The 17,269-nt window shown below is 40.9% G+C and overlaps 1 protein-coding gene and 1 long non-coding RNA gene across 2 annotated transcripts in view; one reads left to right on the top strand and one right to left on the bottom strand.

Annotated features, from left to right (window-relative positions):
- Positions 1 to 1,708, bottom strand: part of stk32a (serine/threonine kinase 32A) — a 91,941-nt gene extending 90,233 nt beyond the window's left edge. Inside the window, exons 1-2 of the mRNA XM_075486691.1 lie at positions 1,404 to 1,708; positions 25 to 506 (exon numbers count right to left, since the gene is read on the bottom strand). Coding sequence (XP_075342806.1) covers positions 25 to 76 — 52 coding nt within the window. The 5' untranslated portion in view covers positions 77 to 506; positions 1,404 to 1,708. The remainder of the gene's footprint in view (positions 1 to 24; positions 507 to 1,403) is intronic.
- A 3,708-nt stretch (positions 1,709 to 5,416) lies between these two features.
- LOC142401245 (uncharacterized) lies at positions 5,417 to 5,853 on the top strand. The gene is made up of 3 exons (XR_012773101.1): positions 5,417 to 5,478; positions 5,585 to 5,702; positions 5,811 to 5,853. It is a non-coding gene; the product is annotated as an uncharacterized LOC142401245 (long non-coding RNA).
- Positions 5,854 to 17,269: the final 11,416 nt, after the last annotated feature.

Raw genomic sequence — 17,269 nt, forward strand, 5'->3', positions numbered from 1 at the left:
AATACAGAATGTATTAAAACTCACCCTCGTCTGTGTCATCAGTGACCGGAGTCTTACTGGACTGTCCGAGCCCCATGGCTGCTCCTCCTACAGATCTTTCCTGTTCTGCTCGACTCAACCCAGAATGGAATGGCTCTCCCTCATAGCCTGGTCAACAACTAAACTCACACGCATGCATACACACACTCTCTCTCTTGTACTGGATTCTGTTTTGCTGACTTAAAGAGGTCCCTTGTTCGTCTTAACTCTCCACCTTGACAGAACCACACATCATCAAACACACACACGCTCAGAAAAAAAAGGCTGGAGGGTGACTGAGCGGTGAAGGCACTGATGTGCAGACACACACACACTCTCTCACGCAGGCAAAGTCACTACTTGTTCGATCTTCAATGTTGCTTAGACGAATGCAGGCGGACGGTCGAATTTTGCCAGCCAGTAGGAGGAGGAGGAGGAGGAGGGTTGGTTGCTTGTGGCTGTGACCCCCTGTTGACTGAGAGTCTAACCTGTGAGGGAGGCAGAAAACATGACACCACCAGCTGAGTGAGGGAAGGCGGGACATAAAGAAAGGAGAGGGAGGAAAAAGTGATAAAGTGGAACCCCTCAGATAATCTTAGAGATAAACTTATAGACTTACTAAACAGAAAGATGAAGTGTTCCTACCCCCTCACCTCCATCCCCTCCATCTTTCCTTTGTCTACCATCTGTCTATAATTCAACTTTTATATTTTAGCCAGAGACAAATCCCACAGGAGCACTGTCTACAGGGCACATCTGATGAATGGTATGATTCGTTTCCTCATCAACTGCAGGCTTTTGATTTACAGTTTGATGTTATTATGTACTGTAAATGGAAATCCTCTGGGCTGCCCTCACAAGATTTCATGAGTTACTACAGCTCGTTCCAGTGCCAGACAAGAGGCTCTGCTGCCTCTTTGTAAGCCTGTAGGTAAAAACATATGGATTTTCATTCTAGTGCAGGCAAATCACTGAAATCTACAGTCCCGTTAAAACATGGGAGTGAACGATTGGCGTGTGTGTTAAATTCACCAACATATTAACGTTACAGTCTCAGGCGAATGAAAGGTTTAACTTTCAAGGTTTAAAGGTGACTGAACTAAGTTAGGAGGCATATTATTAAACTGAGCACATTCGGTCGGTTCGGTGAAACCGTTCATCTTTGTCATTACCAGACTGCAGGATAAGGTCACCGGAGCACGTCTGAATCACCCTCTTGGGTTAAATTAAATATTCCAAAACTAGTGCGGGAAGGCGCAGTGTCGAGCTCCCCGCAGAGGACACGGTGCTCGGAGCCCCCTATCTGATCAAACTGGAGAACATGCGCTGAATAGAAAGTATTCCCCCTCCTCTGTCCATCCATGCAGTGCAGATGTGGTACCTACCTCCGAACGTTGCCGCTTCTTTGACCATGGCACCATTTCTTGCCCAGTTTGCTGCAGAGAGGAGAAGCGACGTGCGGAGCAACAGCGCAGCTCAGGGCATCACTTTGTCCGGTGTTAAAACGACGCGGCACCGGGACACCTGCAACCCGAAAACAATTCAACCGCAAGGCGAGATGTGACTTCTGCGGTCTGCGCTGACAGTGTGCAGAGCGAAATCCAGTGCAGTGTTTCTGAAGGACAAAGGCGAACAGAGCAGAGATTTGGTGGAGAACTGCGCCGCACGATGCGCGACTGACCTCCACATCGCAGTCAGAGTGATGGGCTGGCCACCACATCCGTGCGTCTGGGGAGGCACGTTTCATAGGCTCCCAGATCTGCTGTAGCTGTGAAGCGGAGGATGCCTTGTTGAGGGCTTACGCACATCTTAGATAAAATGTCCACAAAGGTCCCACAGAAATAGCAGGTACATTTTCAACATGTGTAGTTGGAACATATGTTAGAATGAGACTTTTCATCCCTTGGGGATTCTTGTTCTGCCTTCTGCATAACATTTAGTGATGATTGATATAAACCAGAGAATCTTTCTTCCCTTCACATTAAGTGTCAGTTTTTTCCTTTTTATTTTTTAGCGTTTTAAAAATCAAATGCCTTATATTACTCTGTGTGCGGGGTCATTTTCCCCAAAGCTGTTATCAAGTGGCCAGCTATACAACAGCGCCCCCCGCAGCTGATATTTGGTTGGCACTATGAGCACATCTGGAAGACAGTTTATGGACGAGCTTTCAGTCTGGTTCCCATGATCAAGTCAAGTCAAATTTATTTGTATAGCACATGTCATGTACAAAACAATTCAAAGTGCTTCACATAAAATAAAAGCATTGCAGCGTTGAGTGGAAGAAGCATTAAAAATACATAAAATAATATAAAGAGAAACAAATAAGATAATTAAAATGAAATTAAAATGTTTAAAAACAAGCAACAATCTAGATAAGTTAAAAGATAGCATGCACATTTCATGCATAGACACATGAGAAAATAAATATTTTCAACCTGGATTTAAAAATGTCTACATTTGGTGAAAGTTTAATCTCCACTGGCGTGCACCTCCTGGTTTACCAATTTGCCTAAATCACTCAAAAAAAAGTTACAGACATCTCAAAATAAACTAGTAAGACTGATCCTTAACTTGCACCCTCATACCCACCTTTTACCTTCCCATTTTGAAAGCCTCAACTGGCTAAATGTGGAGGATAGAGTAACATATGTAAAATTGACCATGGTACACAGAATTCTAAATAATCTGGGTCCAAAATATTTTAGAGATTATTTTTCTAAAGTGCAGGAGGTGCATAGGCACTCCACAAGGAGGAGCACTACTGATTGTGTGCTATATAGATTTCAAAACTTAATGGGGAAATGGTCTTTCTTATATTCAGGAGCAGTGTTATGGAATGGGTTGCCTGCTAATATCAAATGTATTGCATCAACAAGCTTTTTTAAGACAGGAGTTAAAAGATGGCTTGGTAGTAGAGCACTATAGGGCTTTGCGTGTGTGTGTGTGTGTGTGTGTGTGTGTGTGTGTGTGTGTGTGTGTGTGTGTGTTGGAGTGTGCGTGAGAGAGTGTGTATCTGTTTGTTTATTTTTGGTGTCCCTATCCTTTGTGATACATGTATGTTTGGCTTGCTCACATATTCATATACACTGATGGTAACTAGCACATACATGCTGTACATTCACAAGGACCACAATGGAAACAAGCTCCCCAAGCTTTTTTGTGTTATCCTTTTGACATGTTGTACAAGGTTTTCAAGACATATTTACTGACTTATTTATTTGTATACCTTTTTAATGCTTTGTACAATATCAATCAATCAATCAATCAATCAATCAAAGCTCTCTTAGCAGTTGTGATTCAGGATGTTTGTCCAGTGAACATGAATGACTATTGTAAGTCAAACACTCATATTCCCATATTGCAAGTGCTCGTGTCCGTGGCATCTTCTGCTATTATAGCAGGCATTGTTGTCATTGCAAATTTCACGTGTATATTAGGAGTGGAAGCACCACTGATTGATGTCCATAAAAAAAACAATATCAGAGACACCACCTATACTCTGATACTGATAGTGTGCTAGACCTTTTTTGACCTTTTCTGTCCTTTTCTGTCCCGTTAGGACAAAAAGGAACCTAAAAGAAGCCAATAAACACACAACTGCTGAAAGGTATAGCTAGGATCCAGGAATAATTGATTTTTTTTTTTCAGTTAATGAACATCTCTGTTTTTCTGCCTATATGTTCCAGACAGGGAACAGCCTTACACTGCATGAAAAGTGGGATTTTCGTCAGTATGCGGCACTGTAGATTGTAGTGAAATTTCAGGTTTACGGCTGTTTACGGCAATTTGCAGGCAATGCAGAAAACTGCCGTGAATTTGCCGGAAATTGACGTGGGCCTGGCTTGGCAGTCATCCCCCTATGACCCCCCTGCTCCTAATTCTAGGGGAGGCTATACAAATGCAAATCAGGGTTGCAGGGGGAGTTATATCCCAGGTGAGATTTTTCTAAAAGGTAAAATCTCTGGTACAAATAGATCAGGCTAAGTATAGCCTAATTATAGACTCTTACATTTTAGCTTGAATTGATTTATTTAAAGAAAGTATGCTAGATTAACTACTGTGTATGTCATTAGCAATGGCATATGTTATGTAAAAAAAGATACACAAAATCAGAATCAGAATTAGCTTTTTTGGCCAGGTTGGCGTAAACAAACAAGGAATTTGACTCTGGTTAATCTTTGCTCTCAAAGTACAACTCTCAACAATAACATAAAAAAGAATAAAACATACAGAACAGTAAGAATAGAATTAAGGCTACACATACGAATAAGACACTATGGGTGGGAATGCAATTGCCTGGAGGGGGAGTGCAGCTGGGAATGTCTGCTTACTTGTTGTCCCTGTCATCTTAGAGCTCAACCACTGTGCATAGTGGTTGACTACAGTGACCTTTTCTTTGGTCTTATTTAAATGCACAGTAGATGTTATTAACATCCACAACATTAATGAATGCTTTTGGATTTTCTCCCCCAAACTCCATTTTTGAAATAGCGCCTTCTGTGGTCATAATACTATGAGAGAGTTCATAGTTGCAATGTTCACAGAAGCGCCGAGGTCTTTCCTTCCGTCTTGGGACTTCCATCTTTCAACAAAGAAGAGTTTCACAGGCACACCTTTTAGACGCGAGCCAGGGCGAGCCTGTCTCTCGAGTCCTTCCGTATAACAATAACCTCGCATGTGATTGGAGGAGCCCGACGAGCCTTCTACTCCTCGTCACGTGAGAGGTCATGGCCACGGCTACTTGCACAAACATTATCGTACCTAGCTAGTTCTTCTCAGACCTTCATCTCCAGTTCCTGTGGTTTTGCTGCCTTGTCTACACGCTAGTAAGGATTTTTGCTACAATGGCTGGACGGCGTCTCGTATTTAGCTCTCCCGCCTCAACTCCTCTGGTTGAACGCGACCAACTTCCAGCCAGTCCGCAGACCGACCACAAGAAACTGTTGGTTGCCATCAGCGGACTGTCTCGTTAGTAGAGTCGGGTTGCTACTGGCATGAACGAGCAGTTCAGTGCCGTTAACTCCAGGTTGCTGTCCAGACGCTAACTCCAAGAAAAGAAGACGGGTGCACAATCCTAAGATTGCGGTAAGAATATGTTTGATGACTGCTAGCTAAGCTAAACGTACTATAAAACCACGCCTTTGTTTGTAGCCCAAGCTAAAAGTAGCCTAGTAGCCTTGCAAAAGAACAACAGAAGCAGTGTAAGTTTCTTTATTAAAGTGTATTTTTTGTCTTGTAATTTACAGGAAGCCGTACGCCGAGTTCACAACTCGGAGACCAATACTAGGCGCTGCGATCCGGAGCAAGGGTAACTTGAAATAATATGCTTTCATTCTTCTGTATAAGGACATGGACACGTTAATAGATACCGATCTTAACTGTATAATTTGTTTTCACAGGCTAAACTCTCCTCACAACGAGGCCGTCACTTCTTTTTTGTCCAGATTTACACGATTGTGTGTAAGTAACTTCTTTTTTTTTTTACTGGTTCTCCTTCCTTGGTTGATGTTACTGTGACTTACGTTTGATTTTCATTAATACCACCCTAATTAAATTTTTTTTCCAGCGGCCTGTAAGACGTCCTTTGAAAGCATACGCCTGAGTTTCCCATATACCCAGCCAGGACTTGCAGAGCAGGCGGAAGCTGCGAAGATTTCAGCTCGGAGTAGGTCGAGAAAAAGAGGGTAAGACTTTTTTGTTGACTATTTTTCAGATGCATTGATAGATGTGTTGTGTCCATACGCAGTGCATAGCACAGTGCTGATTGCCTTTGTTTATTTGTTTTTTTACAGCTGTTGGACGCGAGACAGAGTGTGCTAGAAGCGGCCGAGGAGGAACTCTGGAAGTCCGCTACAGTAGACCTGATGTCCGACGAGGAAGACGGCACTGTTGGCGGGGTGTCTGGATGGATAGTTCGTTCTCCCTCCTTCCGTAACCAGGACCTCTCCGAACTCTGTACTACATTGCAGTCGCGATTGGAGTGGACTCCGAAGTACAGAGCGACCCACCATAAGCGTCTGCAACACGGCCAGCCCTCGCACAGAACGCCGCCTACTGCTCCGAGGCTGCAGAGCGGCAGTTCACGCAGTTGTACCCAGGATTTTGGGTACTCTTTTTTTGACTCTTTGTCTGCTACCTATACATGTTGTGTGGGCAGATCTCCTTTGTGCTTGTGTGTGTGTGTGTGTGTGTGTGTGTGTGTGTGTGTGTGTGTGTGTGTGTGTGTGTGTGTGTGTGTGTGTGTGTGTGTGTGTGTGTGTGTGTGTGTGTGTGTGTGTGTGTTTTAAATAAAGCTCTTTCTTTGCATAAACGTGTTTCTGGTAAATGTTCCTTGCCTCAATAAATTAAATCATGTCCTTGATGGTAACACTAGTGTAGTAGCCTACATAAGAGAACAATGATATACAGCATAATACCATATAAATTAAATAATAAATACATAATAAATATATATATTATAATAATAAATATAATTTATTATTGGGGTTTACATTTGAGCCTGCCTACTGGTAGCTCTACCAACCAATCACGAGTGATTTTACTTGTTTGAAAACTAGTGGTTTCATCCAATCCTGAGTAAGGACATTCAGCGCCAGGCGCGCGGTTTCTGCATTCATATGCTAATTAGAGCCGTGAGCATGGTTCGTTCCCGACAATTTGTGGCACCGACAAACGCCACGTTCGCAGCCTGTAAATTGTCGTTAACTGCCGAAAATTAGGGAGATTTTCGGGAGTTTATAGGGACGAAAATCCCACTTTTGATTGCAGTGTTACCTAACCTTTACATGCCAGCCATTTTGTTATGCCCTTACCAGAACTTATCAAATCAAATCAAATTTATTTGTTTAGCACATTTCATGTACAAACAGTTCAAAGTGCTTTACATAAAATAAAAGCATTGCAGCAGGGAGTGCAAGAAGCATTAACAATACATAAAATAATATAAAGAGAAACAAATAAAATAATTTAAATGAATTTAAAATCAGGCAACAGTCTAGATAAGTTAAAAGATATTTCATGCATAGACACATGAGAAAAGAAATGTTTTTAACCTGGATTTAAAAATGTCTACATTTGGTGAAAGTTTCATCTCCACTGGCAGTTTGTTCCACTTATTTGCAGCATAACAGCTAAATGCTGCTTCTCCATGTTTAGTCTGGACTCTGGACTGGACCAGCTGGCCTGAGTCCTTGGATCTAAGAGCTCTGCTGGGTTTATATTCTCTGAACAGATCACAGATGTATTTTGGGCCTAAACCATTCTGGGATTTGTAAACCATCAGCAGGCTTTTAAAATCTATTCTGTGACTGACTGGAAGCCAGTGTAAAGATTTTAAAACTGGTGTGATCTGTTCAGATCTCTTAGTCCGGGTTAAAACTCTAGCAGCAGCGTTCTGGATGAGCTGCAGTTAATGCTCTTTTACAGTAATCGAGTCTACTGGAGATGAATGCATGGATGAGTTTCTCCTGGTCTGTTTGGGAGAGGAAACCTTTAATTCTGTTGATGTTTCTGAGATGGTAAAAAGCTGCCTTGGTGACAGCTTTGATGTGGCTGCTGAAAGTCAGATCTGAGTCTATCAACACTCCGAGGTTACCAACTTGGTCAGTGATTGTAAGGTCCCGAGTCTCAAGATATTTACCAATGCTGACCCTCTTCTCTTTGCTCCCAAACAGAATGATCTCAGTTTTGTCTTCATTTAATTGTAGAAAATTATCTCTCATCCAGGTGTTTACTTCCTCCAGACACTGACACAGTACGTCTGCTGGGCTGCAGTCGTCCGGTGACAGAGACACATAAAGTTGTGTATCATCTGCATAACTGTGATAATTGATGTTAAAATTCTGCAATATCTGACCCAAAGGGAGCATATACAAGTTAAACAGAAGAGGTCCAAGAATTGACCCCTGGGGGACTCCACAAGCCATGGCCACTCGCTCAGATTCATAGCTCCCGATAGTAACAAAATAATTCCGGCCTTCTAAGTAGGACCTGCACCAGTTAAGGACCGCTCCAGAAAGTCCAACCCAGTTTTCCAGCCTGTGCAACAGGATTCTGTGATCTACAGTATCAAACGCAGCGCTGAGGTCCAACAGAACCAGGACTGAAACATTACCAGAATCAGTATTCAACCTAATGTCGTTTAACACTTTGACCAGAGCTGTTTCAGTGCTGTGATGACGTCTGAAGTCTGATTGAAAGTTATCAAGACTTCCACTTTCATTCAGAAAGTCGTTGAGCTGGTTAAATACAACTTTCTCAATAATCTTGGATATAAAAGAGAGATTAGAGACAGGTCTGTAGTTGTTCATCATAGAGGCATCTAGAGTTCTCTTCTTTAGGAGTGGCTTAATGGCAGCTGTCTTTAGTGACTTGGGAAAAATGCCTGATGCCAGTGAGCTGTTAACTATTCGTAGGAGATCACTTTCTACTGAGGTAAAAACAGTTTTTAAAAAGTCGGATGGTATTATGTCTAGTGAACAAGTTGTTGATTTCAGATGCCGAACTGTTTCCTCTAGGATTTTTAAATTAACAATATTAAATTGTGACATAACGTCAGAGTTATTTCTAGGTTTTAGACACAGATTAGTTTTCTTGTTTGTCTGTGTTGCGTTAATGTTTTGTCTAATTGTTTTGATTTTTTGGCTAAAAAAGTTGGCAAATTCATTGCATTTCTCAGTGGAGAGGAGGTCTGGGTTTGTCTGTTTAGGAGGATTTGTGAGTTTTTCAACCATAGCAAACAGAGTTCGAGACTTGTTGACATTCTTATTAATCATTTCAGATTAATGCAGCTGTCTGGCCTTGCACAGCTCATTGTTATAACTACGCAGACATTCTTTGTATAGCTCATAGTGAATCTGAAGCTTTGTTTTCCTCCATTTACGTTCAGCTTTCCTGCATTCTCTTTTCAGATTTTTGACCGTAGTGGTGTTTCTCCATGGGGTTTTCTGTTTGATCAAGGTGCTCTTGATTTTTATCGGTGCAACAGCTTCCATTACATTAAAAATTTTCAAGTTAAAATGATCCAGCATTCCTTCAACCGACTCTGCGCTCATTGTTGGTAACATAACTATGGCCTCCCTAAACTGAGCACTTGTTTTCTCATTGATGTACCTCTTCTTAACTGAGAAGCTGGTTGTTTGAACATTCTGAGTAATATGTAAATCAAATAAAATACAAAAATGGTCAGACAAGGCCAAATCAGTAACAACAACAGAAGAAATATCAACACCTTTAGAAATGAGCAGGTCCAGAATGTGACCTCGAAGGTGGGTTGGTTCTGTTACATACTGCCACAAACCAAACATGTCCAGCACAGAAGAAAATTCTTTGGCAGTACCATCCGTCATATTATCCATGTGAATGTTAAAGTCCCCGGTCAAGATAAAATGGTTAAAATCAGTCGAAATAACAGACAATAATTCAGAAAAATCATCAATAAAACTTGCACAGTATCCTGGAGATCTGTAAATGATTAAGAACAGGATTTTAGGAATACCCTTTAAAGTAAAACTAGGATATTCAAAAGAAGTGAATTCCCCAAATGATATCTCTTTACACTGGAATGTATCTTTAAATAAGGCAGCCTCCCCCCCACCTTTCCTCCCATTTCGGCATTTATCCATAAAACTAAAGTTTGGGGGAGCTGCTTCACTAAGAACAGTAGCACTTGTGCTCTCTGTTAACCATGTTTCTGTCAGAAAAAGAAAATCTAAATTGTGTGAAATTATGAAGTCATTAACTAACAGTGACTTATTGGACAGAGATCTAATATTAAGTAAGGCTAGCTTTGTGGAGTTTACACTGGTCTCTGTTTTATTCTGAGTTGTACGTGGTAACGATAACAGATTAGATAGATTCACCCAGCAGGTTGACTGTTTTCGATTCCTTCTTTTACTAACTAATACAGGAATCCTATTGGGCCCCAGCTTGTTCTCAGAACAGCTGTCAGAAGTCGGACTTCTATAGCAGGGACCCTGCAGTAACTAGTTATTTTGTAAGATATGTTAAAACCAATGTTACTTCTACCAATGTTAATTTGTTGGAATAAAGAAGGTAAGCAATTTCTTTAAAAGCATTCTCAGAAAGGCCCAGTACACAGAATAAGACATTGGAAACAAACAAATTACCTTGTGCTTATCTTTCAAATTGTTCCATTCTTTTCTACCTGTTCGGGGGTAATGGGCAGCCCACTGCAATTTGTGATTGACTCACCTCCAGCCCCTCTGTAGACAAATAATACATACTGTATATAGTAGACATATAACATCAGCATTGAAAGCTAATGTATGCTTTTGGATGAATTGTGCCAGCCAGTAAAAGGTTTTAACGGGCTGCTTGCATCTCAGTCAAATCCTGGGTTTCCTCAGAGCACCCTTAGTTAAAATGTAGTGTACATTTTAATTCAATTTTCACAAGTGCATATAATAGGAAACAATTGCAGGCAAACGACCCATTTTTATTGATAAAGGCAGCTCAGCTCAGGTCAGCAACATCTGAATAAAAAAATGTAAATTCCTCTACAAAGCCCTGAACTTGCCTCAATGCGTCATGTCTGCAATAAATGGCAACAAGTGCTCCAATGCCAATAAAAGCTGTGATAAAAATCCACATCATCATCCACATCTGAGCCAAATCTGGCCCACTCAACACTCGCCAGTGCCGTAACTGTAAGTGCCAAAAGTAGCCCAGATTGGGCCCTAACGTGTCTGTTAACTGGGCTCTATTGTGCACTATATAATGAGTCAACCATCCTGTGGTGGTGTTCAGAATTTCAACTGAAACTTCTCATTCACTACATAGTGCATAACATACAGAGGAGAGATATGTCCACTACATGGGTTCAAAGAGGATATCATGCATTGCACCCTGAAGCCAGGAGCTCATTGAGAGTGCACCAGTTAACACTCTCAATGAGCTGGAGCCAAAATCTATGCAAAATCTAGGCTCAATGCAATTGTTTTCTTACCCATTGAAAATGCCTGGTGAGAAATAATACCCCTCAAACGTTTCAACCATGAAGTGGCTCATCTCTTTCGCCCGACACCTGGTATTTATTTGTAAAATATACACATGAACCATATTTAAAACTGAGTAAGTTGTCATGAAACCACTTAATAAGTATTAATAAATGCACATGAGCTACAACATTGTGGACACTGAGGCTGGAAAGAAACAAAAAAGAAATTCAAACAGATATTATACGTTGAAACATTTTTATTGCAATTGTTGGATATATTTACACTCACACACACAAACACACACACACACACACACACACACACACACACACACACACACACACACATATATAAATATAACACCGAGATCAAAAAGCTAAATGTGTTCATCATTCTATTGAATAGAATGCTCACCCTAATGAAGGAATATTCTATTCTATTCCACTCCACTCCACTCCATTCTATTCTATTCTGTTGTATTCTGTTCTAGAATTCTAAATCCTCTGTTTGCAAGATGACATTTTACTCTGTGACAGAACATTTCACCCAGGCTTATACATACACTTACATTTACTTTTATAGACACCATAATGACAAAAAAAAGTGAAGACTGGATTCTTAGAATTTTTAGTTTTTAGTTGTTGATTTATTTATGATTTTGTTTTGGATGTTTTTGCTAAAAAGGAAATCATTTTCAAATTTAACTTAATTTTTTTGCCCAACCCCACCCCCCCACCAAATCTTAACATGTAGTTAAGATTAGATGGAAGGTGTGATGTGCTGCGTAAGACATTTAAGAATGAAAAAAAATGTAAAAGTAAAAAGAACTTTAAGATCAATCATCCACCTTAAGGTTCTTCCTCAAAAACACGACGGCTCTTTCCAAACATTTTCCAATCCTGGAGAAAAACCTCGCTATCTTGGTCTTCTTTTTGGGCTGTGTTATCACGTTTAGCTGGTATTTGAGGGTTATAATCAGAGCTTTGTCAAAATGCTTATTGTCCTGTGCCACTGCTGCATTCAGTAGATGTAGCGGTGAGCCAAATCTTCTGATAAGTGTTTTAACTACAGTCCTGGTTATATCGTTCAGATTTTCTTCATTTAAGGCGATGTCCTCGGAGTCAACTTCACCCTTTACCAGGTATAAAAGCCTTTCTCTGATTATTTTGATGTCAGGAATGAGGTGGTGGTCTTTGCTTTCGATTTGTGACAAAAGCCTCAAAAACAGTGCAAGGACAAGGCTGTCTACAAGAGGACTGTCTGCCGAGGTGTCAGTTACCTTCACTGTAGCTTTTGGCGATTCATCCTCATACTGTCCAGAGGATGAGTGTTCAAAACTCTCAATATTAGTAACTTCAGTTTCAGTCAAATTCTGTTCATTGATGTTTGTTATTTTTAAGTTCTCGTCAAAATCTTCTTCAAATTTTCTTTTTTTTTTTTGCCCAACCCCACCCCCCACCAAATCTTACTTAACATGTAGTTAAGATGAGATGGAAGGTGTGATGTGCTGCATAAGATATTTAAGAATGACAAAAAAATGTAAAAGTAAGTTTTTTTTAAAAATGAAAAAGAAAAAGAACTTTAAGATCAATCATCCACCTTAAGGTTCTTCCTCAAAAACACGACGGCTCTTTCCAAACATTTTCCAATCCTGGAGAAAAACCTCGCTATCTTGGTCTTCTTTTTGGGCTGTGTTATCACGTTTAGCTGGTATTTGAGGGTTATAATCAGAGCTTTGTCAAAATGCTTATTGTCCTGTGCCACTGCTGCATTCAGTAGAAGTAGCGGTGAGCCAAATCTTCTGATAAGTGTTTTAACTACAGTCCTGGTTATATCGCTCAGATTTTCTTCATTTAAGGCGATGTCCTCGGAGTCAACTTCACCCTTTACCAGGTATAAAAGCCTTTCTCTGATTATTTTGATGTCAGGAATGAGGTGGCGGTCTTTGCTTTCGATTTGTGACAAAAGCCTCAAAAACAGTGCAAGGACAAGGCTGTCTACAAGAGGACTGTCTGCCGAGCTGTCAGTTACCTTCACTGTAGCTTTTGGCGATTCATCCTCATACTGTCCAGAGGATGAGTCTTCAAAACTTTCAATTTTGGTAACTTCAGCTTCAGTCAAATTCTGTTCATTGATGTTTGTTATTTTTAAGTTCTCGTCAAAATCTTCTTCAAATTCTCTGATTTCACAGTGATTGTGAGGCAAATGGGAGGGCGATGCCGGGACTTCAGGGGACTCTGATCTATCTTCTGGTGACTGCGACCCGTTTTTAAGAAGGTTTTCGATATCTGCGAGTGCTCCTGAAACCTTCTCTTCGTCTGCGTTGTCTGATGGTTCTGTGACCACCCCAAGAAAAACTTGCTGAAGGAACTTTCCAACAGCATCTTCTGTGATGGAATACAGAACCTCGGGAGAAAAGGGCCTCTGTGTTTCATCAAAAGTCAATCCATTTTTCATTTTAGATATTACCGAGTCAGATAGACATTTACCGTGTGGTACGATAGGGAGCCGATAAATTCGTTCCGCCATGAGATGAGAGTACATCTTATCGGTTAATTCCTTTGAAAACTTCCGAACTTCATAGCAGCGGGAATTTTCCAGTTTCTCCCGTAGGTTTTCATCTGAATTATCCATTTTCGTGATAAAGTTATTGAGATTAGCTTTGACGGTGCCGAAAGTAATGTCAGAGGGCCCCTGTTTTGTCACAGTGACCAGTCTTTTCTGTGGGGTCACAGGGCGTTTTTCGGGTTCGGGTTCGGGTATATACCCCGGTAAAATAAAGTCCAAGTTGGACGTTGACTCATGCTCTAGCTTTAAAATAAACTCTTCGTCCGGTCTCTCGAATGACTTCCTCAGATTCTTCTCCATGGTGTCAAAGCGCTTCTTGACAAATCTGGTGAAGAAACATTGCTTATTTACTTCTTGCTCTGTTGCGGTATCCGTGGGTCCAGGGCGCGAGGCAAAAAAACTACTCACTTTATCAATGATCAGTTCCACGTCAAAGCGAGGCCCATGTGGAACACTGCTCCCACTGCACTCATCGGGACTCACAGGTTCTGGAGTTTTAACGTTTTCCATTATAATGTTTACTATCTCAGCTGCTGTGCTCTTTGCTGAGGGAGTGGGGCTGATGGGCGAAACATGTCCACTTTCCTGATTTAGACCTGTTTCAGGTCCTGACCACTTCATCAGGATGTCACTCACACCTTCAGTGGTTGATTCCGTGAGAGCGAATGGTGTATTGCTTTCGCCTGACTTACAGGAGTCACTATCACTTATTTCAATGTATTGTTTAGACCTACAACATTTGCGTTTCAGTGTCAAAAAGCATTCCCTTAGGCATTTGGCAGCATAAGAAGCCAAGTGGCCAAGACGATTAATATTTGACATGAGCCCACTAACAAAAATAGCAGGCTTTGGGGGTAAAACTTCTGTCACTGTTGCTTCAATGAGAAGAGAAGTTACTCTCTCTTCTATCTCTTCCTCTGTGAGTTTGGTCAAATGTTGGCTGTATTTATAACTGGCTTGTGGTGCATTAAGATAGCTGGAGAAACTTTTAGGCAAAGAATCTCCAAGGTCTACTTTCATTGGTGTCAACCCAGAATCTGCCCGATCTGTATTTTCTGCAGAGCCCTTCTGAAGTTTGGGAAGCAAGACTCTCAAGAGGAGTGTTGACACCGTCTGTATGATGTCTGCTATCATCCCTGCAAGAATGGCTTGCATTTCCAAATCGATCGTTCCACTTCCCAGCACGGTCCACTGGGCTGCTGTAACTTTTTCCAGATGTCTGTTCACAATTGGTAGGAGATTTTCCTCTGTAATTGTTAAGGTGTCCATTTGCGTCCTAGTTGCGTCCATTTTGGTGATCTTTCCTCTTCTCTTTCGGTGTGAAATAAAATTCTCTTGTTCGTGCAATAGCTTTGAAATATAGTTACATGTAGGGTCCTATATAAACTCTGAAACTGAGACAATGTGCGTCAGAATGACGTCATTCTGACGCACATTGTCTCTGATGTGTTTGACTGATGTTCATCTGTGAAGTTATGACGTCATGACGTGCGTCAGAGCGTAAATATTTTTTGCCCTCGTGCAGAACTTTCACACAAGCGATGAATGAGTAGCCTCGGGTTAAAAGAAAAAAAGAAAGAAAGAAAGAAAAAATAGAAATAGAGATGACAAAGGGTCGATCAGATAGAAATTTGTTACTGATCCAAATATTGGAGTTGTACCAGGAAGTTATGGATGATTCTCAGTGGGTCAATTACAAGTTGGACTTGTACAGATCAGAGAAAAAGGTGACTTATCTACCAAAAGATATTATTTTTATTTTCATTATTTGTAGCAGTGCAATTTCTGAGCGCCGGCTTTTTTCCTCATTTTCATTTTCTTTCCTCGACTTCAAACATCTGGAGTTAAACAAAAAAAGTCAACTATGGCTTGTGTTCAGGGTAACTTTGGCGGAGTCACTTTGGACTTCACCGTGACTCTTGAGACAGGTAAAAGTGCCATATTAGTCCTCAAACTAACGTGATAGTAGGCTTCCATCAGTATAACAACGGCACATTTGTATGTTTTGCCATAGACTGATTTTGCGAGGCCAGACTGGCTAGCTAGCGAGCTAGCGTTCGGGGCAAATGTTCAATTCAACAGCTAACTTAGCTGGATGCTGAAGCTAACACAGAACATGTTGAATGTTGAATGACCCACTGCAATCGGCAGATATTCTTCAAATGTCTCCTCGTTTCTTGGACACGAGGGGGCTGGTAGGCAAAAAAATGTGCATTTTAAACAAACACTTGTGAAAATATTTTATTTTACTTTCAGTAGCAGTAACAGTAGGCTAGTCCTTCCTTTTTGTATTCGATTTTATATTGAATGCCTTTTTATTGTCACTATGCAAGTAGAATGAGATTAAAAGCATCTCCTTTCTCAGTGCAGACATGAGCATATAAAAAATATTTTAAAAAAATATATATATATATATATATAAAATATAACAATCTTAGACATAAAAGAATAAAATATAGTACAAAAGGGGTGGTGGGGGGTAGGTGCACAGAGGTATTACTTTATATATAAATAAATGTGCATTCAAGTGTGGGTTATTGCACATGACAGGATATTGCACAGTAATGGAGTATTGCACAGGGTGAAGGAAAGGCCTGGGGGGGTCACTATGTAGAGTCAGGTCTACAACTGACCACTACAACTTCTTGTTGATGTTTGCAGCAGAGATTGCTTCCTGGGAAAATGGGAGACCGGTTTAAAAGACAAGGTCATCCAAGAGGCCAAGACGCTCAGAGAGACGGCTCTGCTGAAAAAAGTGCTAACATGTGCCCTGAATGAAGAACCCGACACTGCAGATGAGCCAGGTAGTATTACAACAATAAAAAAAACAAAACATCTTGCACCTTTGTTCTGCCTTTTTAATAATAAACAACTATTAACATTACATTTAAATGGCGCGTTGACATTTTAGTACAAAAAGGGGGTGACTTAAATGTAACTTCAGCTGGACCTTAACATCCTGTCTGACAGTATAATCTTCAGTACGCTGTGTATCATTTAGCACAAGTTTGTAATGGCTGGTCCACTCTGAGCAGTGAGGTTTAAGAGTTTAGATGGATAGCAGAAGATAAAAGGTAGCCCTGTCATCCACAAGGTAGAAATGTGAAGGCAGACATTCTTAAGTGAACTGTGTTATTTACACAGTCTGCAGAGTAGGACAGTGACACGGCCTCCCTTCTTGTGCTCCTGCATCTTCTCACTCCACAACCAGCTGGAAGGAAGAGGCCAAAGAAGATCGGTGTTGGAGAGGCAACAGATCATCTGGTGAAACTTCAAAAGGTTTGTGAAGAAGACGGTACGATATCATTCCAAATATTGTCCATGCAACATTTTTGGAATTGATGGCTCATATGTAGATGATTGTATTTGTGTTTCAGTCCTGCCAGAGTCTGGAGGATCACCTAATGAGCACTGAAGGAAACCCTCAGCCATATCTTCTGGCCTCGGGGACTTCAGCGGCACAGGTTTCCAGCTTCTACATAATCTTGGTTAGAAAGCTTCTTCAGTCAGTTTTCTCAGAAGATGACCCACGTGTGACTTTAAGATCACCAGTTCTGAATGATCAACGTTGTACTAATTTGGTAGATGATCCTACATTAACCTCTTCATTTGGCATCAAGAGAAAGAGCATACTTAATACACTGCAATATTTCAATATTGCTGAAAATTATGCTGTTGATATCGTGCATGATATATTTTGGAAGGGGTTGGTCAATATGAGGCCA

Source organism: Odontesthes bonariensis, chromosome 16, assembly GCF_027942865.1.
Source record: "Odontesthes bonariensis isolate fOdoBon6 chromosome 16, fOdoBon6.hap1, whole genome shotgun sequence".
Lineage (NCBI taxonomy): Eukaryota > Metazoa > Chordata > Actinopteri > Atheriniformes > Atherinopsidae > Odontesthes > Odontesthes bonariensis.